The sequence below is a fragment of the Oncorhynchus gorbuscha genome, unplaced genomic scaffold (genome assembly GCF_021184085.1).
Source record: "Oncorhynchus gorbuscha isolate QuinsamMale2020 ecotype Even-year unplaced genomic scaffold, OgorEven_v1.0 Un_scaffold_1396, whole genome shotgun sequence".
Classification (NCBI taxonomy): domain Eukaryota; kingdom Metazoa; phylum Chordata; class Actinopteri; order Salmoniformes; family Salmonidae; genus Oncorhynchus; species Oncorhynchus gorbuscha.
In genome coordinates this window covers 115,001-139,299 of record NW_025746183.1, presented here as the reverse complement: position 1 = coordinate 139,299, position 24,299 = coordinate 115,001, and the positions used below count along the sequence as shown (strand labels likewise).

At 32.3% G+C, this 24,299-nt stretch overlaps 1 protein-coding gene across 1 annotated transcript in view; it reads right to left on the bottom strand.

Annotated features, from left to right (window-relative positions):
• Positions 1-2,225: 2,225 nt before the first annotated feature.
• The window catches only part of LOC124022461 (ankyrin repeat and IBR domain-containing protein 1-like), a 97,206-nt gene continuing 75,132 nt past the window's right edge, over positions 2,226-24,299 (bottom strand). The window contains exons 13-20 of the mRNA XM_046337370.1: positions 9,735-9,821; positions 9,114-9,180; positions 8,608-8,753; positions 7,530-7,708; positions 7,241-7,292; positions 5,980-6,082; positions 5,190-5,233; positions 2,226-4,282 (exon numbers count right to left, since the gene is read on the bottom strand). Coding sequence (XP_046193326.1) covers positions 3,389-4,282; positions 5,190-5,233; positions 5,980-6,082; positions 7,241-7,292; positions 7,530-7,708; positions 8,608-8,753; positions 9,114-9,180; positions 9,735-9,821 — 1,572 coding nt within the window. The 3' untranslated portion in view covers positions 2,226-3,388. The remainder of the gene's footprint in view (positions 4,283-5,189; positions 5,234-5,979; positions 6,083-7,240; positions 7,293-7,529; positions 7,709-8,607; positions 8,754-9,113; positions 9,181-9,734; positions 9,822-24,299) is intronic.

Sequence of the window (24,299 nt, the reverse complement as noted above, 5' to 3'; positions counted from 1 at the left end):
TCTAGCCTCGTCCATGAAGACAGTCTTCTAATGGGTTCTAGCCTCGTCCATCTTCACCAAGACAGTCTTCTAATGGGTTCTAGCCTCGTCCATCTTCACGAAGACAGTCTTCTAATGGGTTCTAGCCTCGTCCATCTTCATGAAGACAGTCTTCTAATGGGTTCTAGCCTCGTCCATCTTCATGAAGACAGTCTTCTAATGGGTTCTAGCCTCGTCCATCTTCATGAAGAAAGTCTTCTAATGGGTTCTAGTCTCGTCCATCTTCATGAAGACAGTCTTCTAATGAGTTCTAGCCTCGTCCATCTTCATGAAGACAGTCTTCTAACGGGTTCTAGCCTCGTCCATCTTCATGAAGACAGTCTTCTAACGGGTTCTAGCCTCGTCCATCTTCATGAAGACAGTCTTCTAATGGGTTCTAGCCTCGTCCATCTTCATGAAGACAGTCTTCTAATAGGTTCTAGCCTCGTCCATCTTCATGAATACTTGACATACATCAGGCTGTCAGTCAGACAGTCTTCTAATGGGTTCAGTACAACAACATGGAATAGATCTAAGCAGGCACAATTAGTTTTTGGAGTCCACTTAGTGATTACAAACTGTGCTTTTGTTAGCCAGTGTTTGACACCTAACAATTTACAGAAACATTAGGCAGATCTGGACGGGACTGATAGCTAGGTTTTTCTGCTGAGTCAGACTGTACACTGTTATATTGGGATAATAATACTACTAGAAGCAGGCAGCTGATTACAACCTCCCTCAGAACTCTCCTGTACAGCTGATTACAGCCTCCCTCAGAACTCTCCTGTACAGCTGACTATAACCTCCCTCAGAACTCTCCTGTACAGCTGACTACAACCTCCTTCAGAACTCTCCTGTACAGCTGATTACAGCCTCCCTCAGAACTCTCCTGTACAGCTGACTACAACCTCCTTCAGAACTCTCCTGTACAGCTGATTACAACCTCCTTCAGAACTCTCCTGTACAGCTGATTACAACCTCCCTCAGAACTCTCCTGTACAGCTGACTACAGCCTCCCTCAGAACTCTTCTGTACAGCTGATTACAGCCTCCCTCAGAACTCTTCTGTACAGCTGATTACAGCCTCCCTCAGAACTCTCCTGTACAGCTGACTACAGCCTCCCTCAGAACTCTCCTGTACAGCTGATTACAACCTCCCTCAGAACTCTCCTGTACAGCTGATTACAGCCTCCCTCAGAACTCTCCTGTACAGCTGATTACAGCCTCCCTCAGAACTCTCCTGTACAGCTGATTACAGCCTCCCTCAGAACTCTCCTGTACAGCTGATTACAGCCTCCCTCAGAACTCTCCTGTACAGCTGACTACAGCATCCCTCAGAACTCTCCTGTACAGCTGATTACAGCCTCCCTCAGAACTCTCCTGTACAGCTGATTACAGCCTCCCTCAGAACTCTCCTGTACAGCTGATTACAGCCTCCCTCAGAACTCTCCTGTACAGCTGACTACAGCTTCCCTCAGAACTCTCCTGTACAGCTGACTACAGCCTCCCTCAGAACTCTCCTGTACAGCTGACTACAGCATCCCTCAGAACTCTCCTGTACAGCTGAGTACAGCCTCCCTCAGAACTCTCCTGTACAGCTGATTACAACCTCCCTCAGAACTCTCCTATACAGCCTACTACAACCTCCCTCAGAACTCTCCTGTACAGCTGATTACAGCCTCCCTCAGAACTCTCCTGTACAGCTGACTATAACCTCCCTCAGAACTCTCCTGTACAGCTGACTACAACCTCCTTCAGAACTCTCCTGTACAGCTGATTACAGCCTCCCTCAGAACTCTCCTGTACAGCTGACTACAACCTCCTTCAGAACTCTCCTGTACAGCTGATTACAACCTCCTTCAGAACTCTCCTGTACAGCTGATTACAACCTCCCTCAGAACTCTCCTGTACAGCTGACTACAGCCTCCCTCAGAACTCTTCTGTACAGCTGATTACAGCCTCCCTCAGAACTCTTCTGTACAGCTGATTACAGCCTCCCTCAGAACTCTCCTGTACAGCTGACTACAGCCTCCCTCAGAACTCTCCTGTACAGCTGATTACAACCTCCCTCAGAACTCTCCTGTACAGCTGATTACAGCCTCCTCAGAACTCTCCTGTACAGCTGATTACAGCCTCCTCAGAACTCTCCTGTACAGCTGATTACAGCCTCCCTCAGAACTCTCCTGTACAGCTGATTACAGCCTCCTCAGAACTCTCCTGTACAGCTGACTACAGCATCCCTCAGAACTCTCCTGTACAGCTGATTACAGCCTCCCTCAGAACTCTCCTGTACAGCTGATTACAGCCTCCCTCAGAACTCTCCTGTACAGCTGATTACAGCCTCCCTCAGAACTCTCCTGTACAGCTGACTACAGCTTCCCTCAGAACTCTCCTGTACAGCTGACTACAGCCTCCCTCAGAACTCTCCTGTACAGCTGACTACAGCATCCCTCAGAACTCTCCTGTACAGCTGAGTACAGCCTCCCTCAGAACTCTCCTGTACAGCTGATTACAACCTCCCTCAGAACTCTCCTATACAGCCTACTACAACCTCCCTCAGAACTCTCTTGTACAGCTGATTACAGCCTCCCTCAGAACTCTCCTGTACAGCCTACTACAGCCTCCCACAGAACTCTCCTGTACAGCTGACTACAGCCTCCCTCAGAACCAAGTCCAAACACAATACAGTATATTTCAGCGGCAATCATTTAAGAATAGGATCATCAATATCAACAAAAAAAAATACCAGATCAACAACTCCTGCAAAATGTATTCACTATAATAATGCAGTATAATCACCTCATGTTGTAATCTAAAACAGATCATCGGAGAGAAGCAAATTGATCGTCATTCTTTTTTCAGCAAATATCCATTGTGGGTAATAATATAATACCAATAACACCCTGTCAAACACCTTCCATCTCGCTTCTTAGGAGTCCATCCAGTCCTCCGCCCGTTGTTCACCCCGGGGGGAGGGAATCTCATGCCAGTATAGACCAGCTATCAAGTGTTTGACGTGTACTTGTAAACACTGGAAAGAGAAATACACTCCATCATCATATATCTCCTCCTAACAGTACAATCAAGTCAGGATTAAATTCCCCCCCACAACACCATCACTGGCTACTTGGTAATGTCCCCCTCAGTCAGGATTGGTCCTCTCTCTCTCTGCATGTCAGTGGTTTGACCTCTCTGAAGGCTTCTGTCTTCTATCAGACCAGGAGACTTTGCTCCTCCCATCTCATATGTTTCCTCCAATCAGAGTCATAAACAAGTGGATTTGCTCCACCAACTCGGAATTTTCCTCCAATCATAAATCAGACCAGGTGTATCTCCTCCGTCCCCACTTAAGATTTTATTTTTCCCACCAATCAGACAAGGTGTATCTGCTCCTCCCATTCTGAAGAGCTGGTGCTAGGCAGAAGGTCAGAGGTCACAGAGTCACACATGGGCGTGTCAACGTGAACGACGTAACCCCCAGCGATCCTCTCCCCGGCCCGGTCCCCTGTCCCGGTAGTCACCATGTAGGACGGGGCCATGACCTCTGACCCCACCGTCAGGTCTAGATGGGTGGGTCTCCCCCTCTCAGCCTCCTTCTCCTCCAGGCCCTGAGAAGGGAAGGGGAAACAGTCCACATCGTCCCCCAGCTCGGCCTCACCTTTCTGGGGCTTGGCACGGGGCTGGTGGAGGTCAGTTTGGACCTCCTCCTCCTCCACCTCGGAGGCCGTGTTGGCCGTGGCCTGTGCTGCCATGTTGAAGTCTAGGTCTGTGTCTGAGGTGGTGGTGGTGGTGGTGGTGGAGGGGATGAGGGTGATGCTCTGAGGGTTCATGTCATGGAACCAGGCCATGATGTTACCCAGCAGGTTGGTGTTTGGGTGTGAGGGGTCCTGGAGCCCTGTTGATGCGGTGGTAGTGGAGTCCGTAGTACCACTGGAGGATGAGAACAGAGCCTGGCCTGAAGAAGGCTCCCTGAACGGGTTGAGATTGTGGTAGCTGTAGTGCTGCTGGGATGAGTGGTGGTGGTGTAACGCATAGACCCCTGGAACCCCTTCATAGAGCCGCTGGCTGCTGACGGCTCCCCGGGGCCCCACCTCCACCCTCTGGGACTCCGCGTCCAGTCTGGACGGGAGGGAGGTGCCGATGGCCCCCAGGGACGCCTCATTGGACAACAACTCTGGAGTGTCCCCGGCCGTCGCCAACCCAGACTCTTGGAGTGACAGCTGGATAGCCAATAGGATGTTGGGATCGTCCTCGTCCAATGAGCCCTGTTAACACATAAACAGAACGATGGGGGGGAAGAAGGTCATGTGGAAAGGGACGAAGGCCTGGTAGAATACAACAGATTTAGTCTGTTTAAGACTATTGGTGATGTTTTTATGTCTAGTCAGGTAATGTTATGTCTAGTAAGGTGATGTTTTTATGTCTAGTGAGGTGATGTTTTTATGTCTAGTCAGGTAATGTTATGTCTAGTAAGGTGATGTTTTTATGTCTAGTAAGGTGATGTTTTTACGTCTAGTCAGGTGATGTTTTTATGTCTAGTCAGGTGATGTTTTTATGTCTAGTCAGGTGATGTTTTTATGTCTAGTCAGGTGATGTTTTTATGTCTAGTGAGGTGATGTTTTTATGTCTAGTCAGGTGATGATTTTATGTCTAGTCAGGTTATGTTTTTATGTCTAGTGAGGTGATGTTTTTATGTCTAGTGAGGTGATGTTTTTATGTCTAGTGAGGTGATGTTTTTATGTCTAGTCAGGTGATGTTTTTATGTCTAGTAAGGTGATGTTTTTATGTCTAGTGAGGTGATGTGTTTATGTCTAGTCAGGTGATGTTTTTATGTCTAGTCAGGTGATGTTTTTATGTCTAGTGAGGTGATGTTTTTATGTCTAGTGAGGTGATGTTTTTAAGTCTAGTCAGGTGATGTTTTTATGTCTAGTCAGGTGATGTTTTTATGTCTAGTCAGGTGATGTGTTTATGTCTAGTCAGGTGATGTTTTTAATACATTTCTGTGAAAACAAACGGTAAAGAAAAATGTTATAAAAAGTGAGAAATAAAATAAATAAATAAATAAAACCCATATTTATATCGGCATGTCTAAACTTCATATATATATATATATATATACAAAATAAGAGGTAAAGACGAACACAGACGCCATGAAAAACACACTGAACTCACCATGGGGGGACCAGGTCTTCGCCCACCTCCCATTTCCTGTGTGTCTGTTTTATGAATAAAAGAAGAAGAAACCAGTCAGTCAGTCAGTCAACGTTACAGAACAATCACACTGACAAACTCACAGCTCAAACTATTCAAGGTCTTCCCAGCCAAAGGAAAAGATAAGATCCTTTTGTTACTTTTTTTTCTCCAGGAAAGAAGTCATTCATGTCAGTGAAAACACTGACTAATGGAGAAACACGTCAGCCTTTTAGAAAACACATTCAGTCATAGCTGGATATCCTATAGTAATACCAGGTAGACAGATACCTGGATATCCTATAGAAATACCAGGTAGACAGATACCTGGATATCCTATAGTAATACCAGGTAGACAGATACCTGGATATCCTATAGTAATACCAGGTAGACAGATACCTGGATATCCTATAGAAATACCAGGTAGACAGATACCTGGATATCCTATAGAAATACCAGGTAGACAGATACCTGGAAACACATTCAGTCATAGCTGGATATCCTATAGTAATACCAGGTAGACAGATACCTGGATATCCTATAGAAATACCAGGTAGACGGATACCAGGTAACACATTCAGTCATAGCTGGATATCCTATAGAAATACCAGGTAGACAGATACCAGGTAACACATTCAGTCATAGCTGGATATCCTATAGAAATACCAGGTAGAAACTGCGATGGCTAGTCTAAAGCACTGAGACAGCGGCTAGCCTAAAACACTGCTATAGTATCTATCCAGGTATCTTTTAGTTATTGATTCATTATTACCTAAAGTGCTGTCGCTATGCTCGTCAAGATGGGGAATGTCCCCTCTCTGTCTCCTCTGCTGACGATCCCGGTGTCTCCTCCGGTACTGAAACTCTGCATACTCCTGTAGGGTCAGCCACATGACACACCATGACGTCACAGGTCACAGGTCGTAGGTCATACCGTACACACACACATTGAATAAACAGAAAACAATATCTTTAAAAAAGCCATGAATGTATAATTATTGTGCAATGTATAACTGTAGCAGCTGTAGCTACTTACCTGAACTGTAGCTTCCTAATAGTCACATGATTTAAACATATTCAGAACTACAACAGCTAGCTAGATATTCAGAACTACAACAACAGCTAGCTTGATATTCAGAACTGCAACAGCTAGCTAGATATTCAGAACTGCAACAGCGAGCTAGATATTCAGAACTACAACAGATAGCTAGACATTCAGAACTACAACAGCTAGCTAGATATTCAGAACTACAACAACAGTTAGCTAGATATTCAGAACTACAACAACAGTTAGCTAGATATTCAGAACTACAACAGCTAGCTTGATATTCAAAACTACAACAGCTAGCTAGATATTCAGAACTACAACAGCTAGCTAGATATTCAGAACTACAACAGCTAGCTAGATATTCAGAACTACAACAACAGTTAGCTAGATATTCAGAACTACAACAGCTAGCTAGATATTCAGAACTACAACAGCTAGCTAGATATTCAGAACTACAACAACAGTTAGCTAGATATTCAGAACTACAACAGCTAGCTAGATATTCAGAACTACAACAGCTAGCTAGATATTCAGAACTACAACAGTTAGCTAGATATTCAGAACTACAACAACAGTTAGCTAGATATTCAGAACTACAACAGCTAGCTAGATATTCAGAACTACAACAGCTAGCTAGATATTCAGAACTACAACAGCTAGCTTGATATTCAGAACTACAACAGTTAGCTAGATATTCAGAACTACAACAGTTAGCTAGATATTCAGAACTACAACAACAGTTAGCTAGATATTCAGAACTACAACAACAGTTAGCTAGATATTAAGAACTACAACAGTTAGCTAGATATTCAGAACTACAACAACAGTTAGCTAGATATTAAGAACTACAACAGTTAGCTAGATATTCAGAACTACAACAACAGTTAGCTAGATATTCAGAACTACAACAGATAGCTAGACATTCAGAACTACAACAGTTAGCTAGATATTCAGAACTACAACAGCTAGCTAGATATTTACTTACCTCAGGAGATGCAAAGCCCAAATACTCCCAGTCCCACGTTCCACCTCCAAAACTAGAAATACAAAAAGTACAATGTAAATAGCAGCTATTCTGTTATGTTATTAAAACACTTAAATTAGTGGAGAGAGAGAGAGAGAGAGAGAGAGAGAGAGAGAGAGAGAGAGAGAGAGAGAGAGAGAGAGAGAGAGAGAGAACAGAGCAACTGCACGAGAAAACAACCCGAGTGAAAACACAATCATCTGCAATTGATTGATTTGGGGATTGAAAGGGTTTGTGAGGGGTCCCCCACCTGCGTCTAGGGGCCTCTGGGGAGTCGCTGGGGGCCACCCCCCGGGCGACGGAGGCCAGGAACTCCTGTCTCTTCTGCTGCACCAAACAGGCCGCTCGGATGATCTTATGACGGGGAGTTCGGAGGTAAGGACGGTTGACTTTCTGAGCTAGGTCCTCTGTCACCATCTCCAAGTCAGTCTACACACAGACAGGAAGAGGCCAAACAAAAAGTATATAAACTGTAGAGGACAAAGTATCTCTTAGCTGTATAGTTTTAAACCATGAGGAAGCAGGGCCGACCCTCTTCAATCTGACGCCATAGGTGGATGCCTAACCGTGTCTAATGAACAGGCCAGCCGTGTGAGGAAGTTATTAACGAAGAGAGTAAAAAGGGTTCCTCACAACAAGATCTGTTATTTTAAAACCTCAGTGTTTGAGAGGAAGTCGGTTTAAAACCTCAGTGTTTAAGAGGAAGTCGGTTTAAAACCTCAGTGTTTGAGAGGAAGTACATTTAAAACCTCAGTGTTTAAGAGGAAGTCGTTTTAAAACCTCAGTGTTTGAGAGGAAGTCGGTTTAAAACCTCAGTGTTTGAGAGGAAGTCGGTTTAAAACCTCAGTGTTTGAGAGGAAGTACATTTAAAACCTCAGTGTTTGAGAGGAAGTCGGTTTAAAACCTCAGTGTTTGAGAGGAAGTACATTTAAAACCTCAGTGTTTAAGAGGAAGTCGTTTTAAAACCTCAGTGTTTGAGAGGAAGTCGGTTTAAAACCTCAGTGTTTGAGAGGAAGTCGGTTTAAAACCTCAGTGTTTGAGAGGAAGTACATTTAAAACCTCAGTGTTTGAGAGGAAGTCGGTTTAAAACCTCAGTGTTTAAGAGGAAGTCGGTTTAAAACCTCAGTGTTTAAGAGGAAGTCGGTTTAAAACCTCAGTGTTTAAGAGGAAGTCGGTTTAAAACCTCAGTGTTTGAGAGGAAGTCGTTTTAAAACCTCAGTGTTTGAGAGGAAGTCGGTTTAAAACCTCAGTGTTTGAGAGGAAGTAGGTTTTTTGACAAGACATTTCAGATGTTTTATATAATCCTCTCTCTTAAGATCCGTCCGTACCTGCATAAGTTCAAAAATCTCTTTCTTGGTGGATTTGATCTCCAGGAAGAAGCCGTAGGGGTAAGAGCACTTGAGGATGCGACGCGTCTTCAGCAACTCCAGTACAGCATCTTCAATGAACGTAGTGTCAGGTGGGCCTCCGTCTCCTGAGAGAGAAGAAGAGATCACAGATCAGGATTACTCCTGAGAGAGAAGAAGAGATCACAGATCAGGATTACTCCTGAGAGAGAAGAAGAGATCACAGATCAGGATTACTCCTGAGAGAGAAGAAGCGATCACGGATCAGGATTACTCCCGCTCTCATACACACCGACTCATCATATCACATTCAGAAGAGAAAAAGAGAAAAGTGATAGATTTTCAAGTACTTTAAGAGTGTCTTTAATACATCTCCACTGATTTCAGTCTGTGTGTTGGTCTATTTATTTGAAAATGGTTGTCTGCAAAACAAAACGGAAACAAAACGATGAAAAAAAAACATTGACATGACGCGAATATCCACATACGTCCACTCAAGGCTCTGCTCAGCTGTTCCATCTTGTCTTTGGCTGTCTTCAACAGGCGCTGCTCCAGCTAGATGGAAGGACAGACAAGGTAAGGTCCCACTACAGGACTTCCTAAAGCTACATGACAGTTGAACAAACCTAGCTCTGTCCTACTTACCTGGACAGGGTGTCAGGCTACACCAGGACTAATACAAACTGGCAGGAGTTACACAAATGCCCTTTTACCTGGTAACTGTGTTCATGGCTCTGGAAGCAGGTCCAGCTCTTACCTGGTAGCTGTGTTCATGGTTCTGGAAGCGGGTCCAGTATTTACCTGGTAACTGTGTTCATGGTTCTGGAAGCAGGTCCAGTATTTACCTGGTAACTGTGTTCATGGTTCTGGAAGCAGGTCCAGTTCTTACCTGGTAGCTGTGTTCATGGTTCTGGAAGCAGGTCCAGCTCTTACCTGGTAGCTGTGTTCATGGTTCTGGAAGCAGGTCCAGTTCTTACCTGGTAGCTGTATTCATGGTTCTGGAAGCAGGACCAGTATTTACCTGGTAACTGTGTTCATGGTTCTGGAAGCGGGTCCAGTATTTACCTGGTAGCTGTGTTCATGGTTCTGGAAGCAGGTCCAGTTCTTACCTGGTAGCTGTGTTCATGGTTCTGGAAGCGTGTGTAGTAGTGCATGAAGCGGTCCAGTTCCTGGAATCCCTTGTGCTTCTTCTCAGCCTGCAATGACAAGAAGACAGACGCTGTTACCTCTGGTCTCTAAACTCAGTATCCTGATAGTTCCCTGTTACCTCTGGTCTCTAAACTCAGTATCCTGATAGTTCCCTGTTACCACTGGTCTCTAAACTCAGTATCCTGATAGTTCCCTGTTACCACTGGTCTCTAAACTCAGTATCCTGATAGTTCCCTGTTACCTCTGGTCTCTAAACTCAGTATCCTGATAGTTCCCTGTTAACACTGGTCTCTAAACTCAGTATCCTGATAGTTCCCTGTTACCACTGGTCTCTAAACTCAGTATCCTGATAGTTCCCTGTTACCACTGGTCTCTAAACTCAGTATCCTGATAGTTCCCTGTTACCTCTGGTCTCTAAACTCAGTATCCTGATAGTTCCCTGTTACCTCTGGTCTCTAAACTTAGTATCCTGATAGTTCCCTGTTACCTCTGGTCTCTAAACTCAGTATCCTGATAGTTCCCTATTACCTCTGGTCTCTAATCTCAGTATCTTGATAGTTCCCTGTTACCTCTGGTCTCTAAACTCAGTATCCTGATAGTTCCCTGTTACCACTGGTCTCTAAACTCAGTATCCTGATAGTTCCCTGTTACCACTGGTCTCTAAACTCAGTATCCTGATAGTTCCCTGTTACCACTGGTCTCTAAACTCAGTATCCTGATAGTTCCCTGTCAGACAGTGAGTGTTACCTCTAGTCCAGAGTTGGGTAAACTACGGCCCGCGAGCCCATTTAACCTCTTCAATCTATGGGTGCGCTATGTCATTATTGGATAAAAAGATGTGCCCGTTTTAAGCGCGATATTTTGTGACGAAAAGATGCTCGACTATGCATGGAATTGACAGCCTTGGAAAGACAAAACTCTGACGTCTCCAAAACTGCAAAGATATTATCTGTGCGCGCCCCAGAACTAATGCAACAGGTGAAACCAAGATGAAGTTTCATACAGGAAATGCCCCAGATTCTGAAGGCGCTGTGTTCCAATATCTCCTTATATGGCTGTGAATGCGCCAGGAATGAGCCTGCGCTTTCTGTCTATTCCCCGAGGTGTCTGCAGCATTGTGACGTGTTTGTAGGCATATCATTGGAAGATTGACCATAAGAGACTACATTTACCTGGTGTCCCGCCCGGTGTCCTGTGTGCGTAATCTGTAGGTCCATGCGCGTTCCATTTCTTCAGAAGAGAAAGTAAACTGCCACGATGGATTTTATCGTCGATAGATATGTGAAAAACACCTTGAGGATTGATTCTAAACATCGGTTTGCCATGTTTCTGTCGATATTATGGAGTTAATTTGGAAAAAGTTAGCGTTTTAATGACTTAATATATTTATTTATTTTTTTCCCACCCCAAATGTGATGAACAAAACGGAGCGATTAGTCGACACAAATAATATTTTTTGTAAAAACAGAACATTTGCTATTTAACAGTCTCCTCATTGAAAAAAATGGTACGTTAGCCATCAATACTGTTACACAAATGCTTGTTTTGCAATGGTTGAGAAGCATATTTTGAAAATCTGAGATGACAGTGTTGTTAACAAAAGGCTAAGCTTGAGAGCAAATATATATTTATATGAATTATAACGGACCTATATATTTATATAACGGACCTATATATTTATATGAATTACAACAGACCTATATATTTATATGAATTATAATAGACCTATATATTTATATAACGGACCTATATATTTATATAACGGACCTATATATTTATATAACGGACCTATATATTTATATGAATTATAACGGACCTATATATTTATATAACGGACCTATATATTTATATAACAGACCTATATATTTATATGAATTATAACAGTCCTATATATTTATATGAATTATAACGGACCTATATATTTACATAACGGACCTATATATTTATATGAATTATAACAGACCTATATATTTATATAACGGACCTATATATTTACATAACGGACCTATATATTTATATGAATTATAACAGACCTATATATTTATATAACGGACCTATATATTTATATAATGGACCTATATATTTATATGAATTATAACGGACCTATATATTTATATAACGGACCTATATATTTATATGAATTATAACAGACCTATATATTTATATAGCGGACCTATATATTTATATAATGGACCTATATATTTATATGAATTATAACGGACCTATATATTTATATAACGGACCTATATATTTATATAAATTATAACAGACCTATATATTTATATAACGGACCTATATATTTATATGAATTATAACAGACCTATATATTTATATGAATTATAACAGACCTATATATTTATATGAATTATAACAGACCTATATATTTATATGAATTATAACGGACCTATATATTTATATGAATTATAACGGACCTATATATTTATATAACGGGCCTATATATTTATATAACGGACCTATATATTTATATGAATTATAACGGATCTATATATTTATGTGAATTATAACGGACGTATATATTTATATAGCGGACCTATATATTTATGTGAATTATAACGGACCTATATATTTATATAGCGGACCTATATATTTATATAACGGACCTATATATTTATATAACGGACCTATATATTTATATAACGGACCTATATATTTATATGAATTATAACGGACCTATATATTTATATAACGGACCTATATATTTATATAACGGACCTATATATTTATATAACGGACCTATATATTTATATAACGGACCTATATATTTATATGAATTATAACGGACCGATATATTTATATAACGGACCGATATATTTATATAACGGACCTATATATTTATATAACGGACCTATATATTTATATGAATTATAACGTACCTATATATTTATATAACGGACCTATATATTTATATAACAGATCTACATATTTATATGAATTATAACAGACCTATATATTTATATGAATTATAACGGACCTATATATTTATATGAATTATAACGGACCTATATATTTATATGAATTATAACAGACCTATATATTTGTATAGCGGACCTATATATTTATATAATGGACCTATATATTTATATGAATTATAACAGACCTATATATTTATATGAATTATAACAGACCTATATATTTATATGAATTATAACGGACCTATATATTTATATAACAGACCTATATATTTATATAACGGACCTATATATTTATATAACAGACCTACATATTTATATGAATTATAACAGACCTATATATTTATATGAATTATAACGGACCTATATATTTATATAACGGACCTATATATTTATATAACGGACCTATATATTTATATGAATTATAACGGACCTATATATTTATATGAATTATAACAGACCTATATATTTATATAGCGGACCTATATATTTATATAATGGACCTATATATTTATATGAATTATAACGGACCTATATATTTATATAACGGACCTATATATTTATATGAATTATAACGGACCTATATATTTATATAACGGACCTATATATTTATATAACGGACCTATATATTTATATGAATTATAACGGACCTATATATTTCTATGAATTATAACAGACCTATATATTTATATAACGGACCTATATATTTATATAACGGACCTATATATTTATATGAATTATATCAGACCTATATATTTATATAACAGACCTATATATTTATATATCGGACCTATATATTTATATGAATTATAACAGACCTATATATTTATAGAACGGACCTATATATTTATATAATGGACCTATATATTTATATAACGGACCTATATATTTATATGAATAATAACAGACCTATATATTTATATAACAGACCTATATATTTATAACGGACCTATATATTTATATGAATAATAACGGACCTATATATTTATATGAATTATAATGGACCTATATATTTATATGAATTATAACAGACCTATATATTTATATAACGGACCTATATATTTATATGAATTATAACGGACCTATATATTTATATGAATTATAACAGACCTATATATTTATATGAATTATAACAGACCTATATATTTATATGAATTATAACGGACCTATATATTTATATAACGGGCCTATATATTTATATAACGGACCTATATATTTATATGAATTATAACGGATCTATATATTTATGTGAATTATAACGGACGTATATATTTATATAGCGGACCTATATATTTATGTGAATTATAACGGACCTATATATTTATATAGCGGACCTATATATTTATATAACGGACCTATATATTTATATGAATTATAACGGACCTATATATTTATATGAATTATAACGGACCTATATATTTATATAACGGAGCTATATATTTACATAACGGACCTATATATTTATATGAATTATAACGGACCTATATATTTATATAACGGACCTATATATTTACATAACCGACCTATATATTTATATGAATTATAACGGACCTATATATTTATATGAATTATAACGGACCTATATATTTATATAACGGACCTATATATTTATATAACGGACCTATATATTTATATGAATTATAACAGACCTATATATTTATATGAATTATAACAGACCTATATATTTATATGAATTATAACAGACCTATATATTTATATGAATTATAACGGACCTATATATTTATATGAATTATAACGGACCTATATATTTATATAACGGGCCTATATATTTATATAACGGACCTATATATTTATATGAATTATAACGGATCTATATATTTATGTGAATTATAACGGACGTATATATTTATGTAGCGGACCTATATATTTATGTGAATTATAACGGACCTATATATTTATATAGTGGACCTATATATTTATATAACGGACCTATATATTTATATGAATTATAACGGACCTATATATTTATATGAATTATAACGGACCTATATATTTATATGAATTATAACGGACCTATATATTTATATAACGGACCTATATATTTACATAACGGACCTATATATTTATATGAATTATAACGGACCTATATATTTATATAACGGACCTATATATTTACATAACCGACCTATATATTTATATGAATTATAACGGACCTATATATTTATATGAATTATAACGGACCTATATATTTATATAACGGACCTATATATTTATATAACGGACCTATATATTTATATGAATTATAACGGACCTATATATTTATATAACGGACCTATATATTTATATAACGGACCTATATATTTATATAATGGACCTATATATTTATATAACGGACCTATATATTTATATGAATTATAACGGACCGATATATTTATATAACGGACCGATATATTTATATAATGGACCGATATATTTATATAACGGACCTATATATTTATATGAATTATAACAGACCTATATATTTATATGAATTATAACAGACCTATATATTTATATGAATTATAACGGACCTATATATTTATATAACGGACCTATATATTTACATAACCGACCTATATATTTATATGAATTATAACGGACCTATATATTTATATGAATTATAACGGACCTATATATTTATATAACGGACCTATATATTTATATAACGGACCTATATATTTATATAACGGACCTATATATTTATATGAATTATAACGGACCTATATATTTATATAACGGACCTATATATTTATATAACGGACCTATATATTTATATAATGGACCTATATATTTATATAACGGACCTATATATTTATATGAATTATAACGGACCGATATATTTATATAACGGACCGATATATTTATATAATGGACCGATATATTTATATAACGGACCTATATATTTATATGAATTATAACAGACCTATATATTTATATGAATTATAACAGACCTATATATTTATATGAATTATAACGGACCTATATATTTATATGAATTATAACGGACCTATATATTTATATGAATTATAACAGACCTATATATTTGTATAGCGGACCTATATATTTATATAATGGACCTATATATTTATATGAATTATAACAGACCTATATATTTATATGAATTATAACAGACCTATATATTTATATGAATTATAACGGACCTATATATTTATATAACAGACCTATATATTTATATAACGGACCTATATATTTATATAACAGACCTACATATTTATATGAATTATAACAGACCTATATATTTATATGAATTATAACGGACCTATATATTTATATAACGGACCTATATATTTATATAACGGACCTATATATTTATATGAATTATAACGGACCTATATATTTATATAATGGACCTATATATTTATATGAATTATAACGGACCTATATATTTATATAACGGACCTATATATTTATATGAATTATAACGGACCTATATATTTATATAACGGACCTATATATTTATATAACGGAACTATATATTTATATAACGGACCTATATATTTATATGAATTATAACGGACCTATATATTTCTATGAATTATAACAGACCTATATATTTATATAACGGACCTATATATTTATATAACGGACCTATATATTTATATGAATTATAACAGACCTATATATTTATATAACAGACCTATATATTTATATATCGGACCTATATATTTATATGAATTATAACAGACCTATATATTTATAGAACGGACCTATATATTTATATAATGGACCTATATATTTATATAACGGACCTATATATTTATATGAATAATAACAGACCTATATATTTATATAACAGACCTATATATTTATATAACGGACCTATATATTTATATGAATAATAACGGACCTATATATTTATATGAATTATAATGGACCTATATATTTATATGAATTATAACAGACCTATATATTTATATAACGGACCTATATATTTATATGAATTATAACGGACCTATATATTTATATGAATTATAACAGACCTATATATTTATATGAATTATAACAGACCTATATATTTATATAATAGACCTATATATTTATATAATGGACCTATATATTTATATGAATTATAACAGACCTATATATTTATATGAATTATAACAGACCTATATATTTATATGAATAATAACGGACCTATATATTTATATAACGGACCTATATAGTTATATAACGGACCTATATATTTATATGAATAATAACAGACCTATATATTTATATAACAGACCTATATATTTATATAACGGACCTATATATTTATATGAATAATAACGGACCTATATATTTATATGAATTATAATGGACCTATATATTTATATGAATTATAACAGACCTATATATTTATATAACGGACCTATATATTTATATGAATTATAACGGACCTATATATTTATATGAATTATAACGGACCTATATATTTATATGAATTATAACAGACCTATATATTTATATAACGGACCTATATATTTATATGAATTATAACAGACCTATATATTTATATGAATTATAACAGACCTATATATTTATATGAATTATAACGGACCTATATATTTATATAACAGACCTATATATTTATATAACGGACCTATATATTTATATAACAGACCTATATATTTATATGAATTATAACAGACCTATATATTTATATAACGGACCTATATATTTATATAACAGACCTATATATTTATATGAATTATAGCAGACCTATATATTTATATAACAGACCTATATATTTATATAACGGACCTATATATTTATATAACGGACCTATATATTTATATAATGGACCTATATATTTATATAACGGACCTATATATTTATATGAATAATAACAGACCTATATATTTATATAACAGACCTATATATTTATAACGGACCTATATATTTATATGAATAATAACGGACCTATATATTTATATGAATTATAATGGACCTATATATTTATATGAATTATAACAGACCTATATATTTATATAACGGACCTATATATTTATATGAATTATAACGGACCTATATATTTATATGAATTATAACAGACCTATATATTTATATGAATTATAACAGACCTATATATTTATATGAATTATAACGGACCTATATATTTATATAACGGGCCTATATATTTATATAACGGACCTATATATTTATATGAATTATAACGGATCTATATATTTATGTGAATTATAACGGACGTATATATTTATATAGCGGACCTATATATTTATGTGAATTATAACGGACCTATATATTTATATAGCGGACCTATATATTTATATAACGGACCTATATATTTATATGAATTATAACGGACCTATATATTTATATGAATTTTAACGGACCTATATATTTATATAACGGAGCTATATATTTACATAACGGACCTATATATTTATATGAATTATAACGGACCTATATATTTATATAACGGACCTATATATTTACATAACCGACCTATATATTTATATGAATTATAACGGACCTATATATTTATATGAATTATAACGGACCTATATATTTATATAACGGACCTATATATTTATATAACGGACCTATATATTTATATAAATTATAACAGACCGATATATTTATATAACGGACCTATATATTTATATGAATTATAACAGACCTATATATTTATATGAATTATAACAGACCTATATATTTATATGAATTATAACGGACCTATATATTTCTATAACGGGCCTATATATTTATATAACGGACCTATATATTTATATGAATTATAACGGATCTATATATTTATGTGAATTATAACGGACGTATATATTTATGTAGCGGACCTATATATTTATGTGAATTATAACGGACCTATATATTTATATAGCGGACCTATATATTTATATAACGGACCTATATATTTATATGAATTATAACGGACCTATATATTTATATGAATTATAACGGACCTATATATTTATATGAATTATAACGGACCTATATATTTATATAACGGACCTATATATTTACATAACGGACCTATATATTTATATGAATTATAACGGACCTATATATTTATATAACGGACCTATATATTTACATAACCGACCTATATATTTATATGAATTATAACGGACCTATATATTTATATGAATTATAACGGACCTATATATTTATATAACGGACCTATATATTTATATAACGGACCTATATATTTATATAACGGACCTATATATTTATATGAATTATAACGGACCTATATATTTATATAACGGACCTATATATTTATATAACGGACCTATATATTTATATAACGGACCTATATATTTATATAACGGACCTATATATTTATATGAATTATAACGGACCGATATATTTATATAACGGACCGATATATTTATATAATGGACCGATATATTTATATAACGGACCTATATATTTATATGAATTATAACAGACCTATATATTTATATGAATTATAACGGACCTATATATTTATATAACAGACCTACATATTTATATGAATTATAACAGACCTATATATTCATATGAATTATAACGGACCTATATATTTATATGAATTATAACGGACCTATATATTTATATGAATTATAACAGACCTATATATTTGTATAGCGGACCTATATATTTATATAATGGACCTATATATTTATATGAATTATAACAGACCTATATATTTATATGAATTATAACAGACCTATATATTTATATGAATTATAACGGACCTATATATTTATATAACAGACCTATATATTTATATAACGGACCTATATATTTATATAACAGACCTACATATTTATATGAATTATAACAGACCTATATATTTATATGAATTATAACGGACCTATGTATTTATATAACGGACCTATATATTTATATAACGGACCTATATATTTATATGAATTATAACGGACCTATATATTTATATAATGGACCTATATATTTATATGAATTATAACGGACCTATATATTTATATAACGGACCTATATATTTATATGAATTATAACGGACCTATATATTTATATAACGGACCTATATATTTATATAACGGACCTATATATTTATATAACGGACCTATATATTTATATGAATTATAACGGACCTATATATTTCTATGAATTATAACAGACCTATATATTTATATAACGGACCTATATATTTATATAACGGACCTATATATTTATATGAATTATAACAGACCTATATATTTATATAACAGACCTATATATTTATATATCGGACCTATATATTTATATGAATTATAACAGACCTATATATTTATAGAACGGACCTATATATTTATATAATGGACCTATATATTTATATAACGGACCTATATATTTATATGAATAATAACAGACCTATATATTTATATAACAGACCTATATATTTATATAACGGACCTATATATTTATATGAATAATAACGGACCTATATATTTATATGAATTATAATGGACCTATATATTTATATGAATTATAACAGACCTATATATTTATATAACGGACCTATATATTTATATGAATTATAACGGACCTATATATTTATATGAATTATAACAGACCTATATATTTATATGAATTATAACAGACCTATATATTTATATAATAGACCTATATATTTATATAATGGACCTATATATTTATATGAATTATAACAGACCTATATATTTATATGAATTATAACAGACCTATATATTTATATGAATAATAACGGACCTATATATTTATATAACGGACCTATATAGTTATATAACGGACCTATATATTTATATGAATAATAACAGACCTATATATTTATATAACAGACCTATATATTTATATAACGGACCTATATATTTATATGAATAATAACGGACCTATATATTTATATGAATTATAATGGACCTATATATTTATATGAATTATAACAGACCTATATATTTATATAACGGACCTATATATTTATATGAATTATAACGGACCTATATATTTATATGAATTATAACAGACCTATATATTTATATAACGGACCTATATATTTATATGAATTATAACAGACCTATATATTTATATGAATTATAACAGACCTATATATTTATATGAATTATAACGGACCTATATATTTATATAACAGACCTATATATTTATATAACGGACCTATATATTTATATAACAGACCTATATATTTATATGAATTATAACAGACCTATATATTTATATAACGGACCTATATATTTATATAACAGACCTATATATTTATATGAATTATAGCAGACCTATATATTTATATAACAGACCTATATATTTATATAACGGACCTATATATTTATATAACGGACCTATATATTTATATAATGGACCTATATATTTATATAACGGACCTATATATTTATATGAATAATAACAGACCTATATATTTATATAACAGACCTATATATTTATAATGGACCTATATATTTATATGAATAATAACGGACCTATATATTTATATGAATTATAATGGACCTATATATTTATATGAATTATAACAGACCTATATATTTATATAACGGACCTATATATTTATATGAATTATAACGGACCTATATATTTATATGAATTATAACAGACCTATATATTTATATGAATTATAACAGACCTATATATTTATATGAATTATAACGGACCTATATATTTATATAACGGGCCTATATATTTATATAACGGACCTATATATTTATATGAATTATAACGGATCTATATATTTATGTGAATTATAACGGACGTATATATTTATATAGCGGACCTATATATTTATGTGAATTATAACGGACCTATATATTTATATAGCGGACCTATATATTTATATAACGGACCTATATATTTATATGAATTATAACGGACCTATATATTTATATGAATTATATCGGACCTATATATTTATATAACGGAGCTATATATTTACATAACGGACCTATATATTTATATGAATTATAACGGACCTATATATTTATATAACGGACCTATATATTTACATAACCGACCTATATATTTATATGAATTATAACGGACCTATATATTTATATGAATTATAACGGACCTATATATTTATATAACGGACCTATATATTTATATAACGGACCTATATATTTATATGAATTATAACAGACCTATATATTTATATGAATTATAACGGACCTATATATTTATATGAATTATAACGGACCTATATATTTATATAACGGGCCTATATATTTATATAACGGACCTATATATTTATATGAATTATAACGGATCTATATATTTATGTGAATTATAACGGACGTATATATTTATGTAGCGGACCTATATATTTATGTGAATTATAACGGACCTATATATTTATATAGCGGACCTATATATTTATATAACGGACCTATATATTTATATGAATTATAACGGACCTATATATTTATATGAATTATAACGGACCTATATATTTATATGAATTATAACGGACCTATATATTTATATAACGGACCTATATATTTACATAACCGACCTATATATTTATATGAATTATAACGGACCTATATATTTATATAACGGACCTATATATTTACATAACCGACCTATATATTTATATGAATTATAACGGACCTATATATTTATATAACGGACCTATATATTTATATAACGGACCTATATATTTATATAACGGACCTATATATTTATATGAATTATAACGGACCTATATATTTATATAACGGACCTATATATTTATATAACGGACCTATATATTTATATAACGGACCTATATATTTATATAACGGACCTATATATTTATATGAATTATAACGGACCGATATATTTATATAACGGACCGATATATTTATATAATGGACCGATATATTTATATAACGGACCTATATATTTATATGAATTATAACAGACCTATATATTTATATGAATTATAACGGACCTATATATTTATATAACAGACCTACATATTTATATGAATTATAACAGACCTATATATTTATATGAATTATAACGGACCTATATATTTATATGAATTATAACGGACCTATATATTTATATGAATTATAACAGACCTATATATTTGTATAGCGGACCTATATATTTATATAATGGACCTATATATTTATATGAATTATAACAGACCTATATATTTATATGAATTATAACAGACCTATATATTTATATGAATTATAACGGACCTATATATTTATATAACAGACCTATATATTTATATAACGGACCTATATATTTATATAACAGACCTACATATTTATATGAATTATAACAGACCTATATATTTATATGAATTATAACGGACCTATATATTTATATAACGGACCTATATATTTATATAACGGACCTATATATTTATATGAATTATAACGGACCTATATATTTATATAATGGACCTATATATTTATATGAATTATAACGGACCTATATATTTATATAATGGACCTATATATTTATATGAATTATAACGGACCTATATATTTATATAACGGACCTATATATTTATATAACGGACCTATATATTTATATAACGGACCTATATATTTATATGAATTATAACGGACCTATATATTTCTATGAATTATAACAGACCTATATATTTATATAACGGACCTATATATTTATATAACGGACCTATATATTTATATGAATTATAACAGACCTATATATTTATATAACAGACCTATATATTTATATATCGGACCTATATATTTATATGAATTATAACAGACCTATATATTTATAGAACGGACCTATATATTTATATAATGGACCTATATATTTATATAACGGACCTATATATTTATATGAATAATAACAGACCTATATATTTATATAACGGACCTATATATTTATATGAATAATAACGGACCTATATATTTATATGAATTATAATGGACCTATATATTTATATGAATTATAACAGACCTATATATTTATATAACGGACCTATATATTTATATGAATTATAACGGACCTATATATTTATATGAATTATAACAGACCTATATATTTATATGAATTATAACAGACCTATATATTTATATAATAGACCTATATATTTATATAATGGACCTATATATTTATATGAATTATAACAGACCTATATATTTATATGAATTATAACAGACCTATATATTTATATGAATAATAACGGACCTATATATTTATATAACGGACCTATATAGTTATATAACGGACCTATATATTTATATGAATAATAACAGACCTATATATTTATATAACAGACCTATATATTTATATAACGGACCTATATATTTATATGAATAATAACGGACCTATATATTTATATGAATTATAATGGACCTATATATTTATATGAATTATAACAGACCTATATATTTATATAACGGACCTATATATTTATATGAATTATAACGGACCTATATATTTATATGAATTATAACAGACCTATATATTTATATAACGGACCTATATATTTATATGAATTATAACAGACCTATATATTTATATGAATTATAACAGACCTATATATTTATATGAATTATAACGGACCTATATATTTATATAACAGACCTATATATTTATATAACGGACCTATATATTTATATAACAGACCTA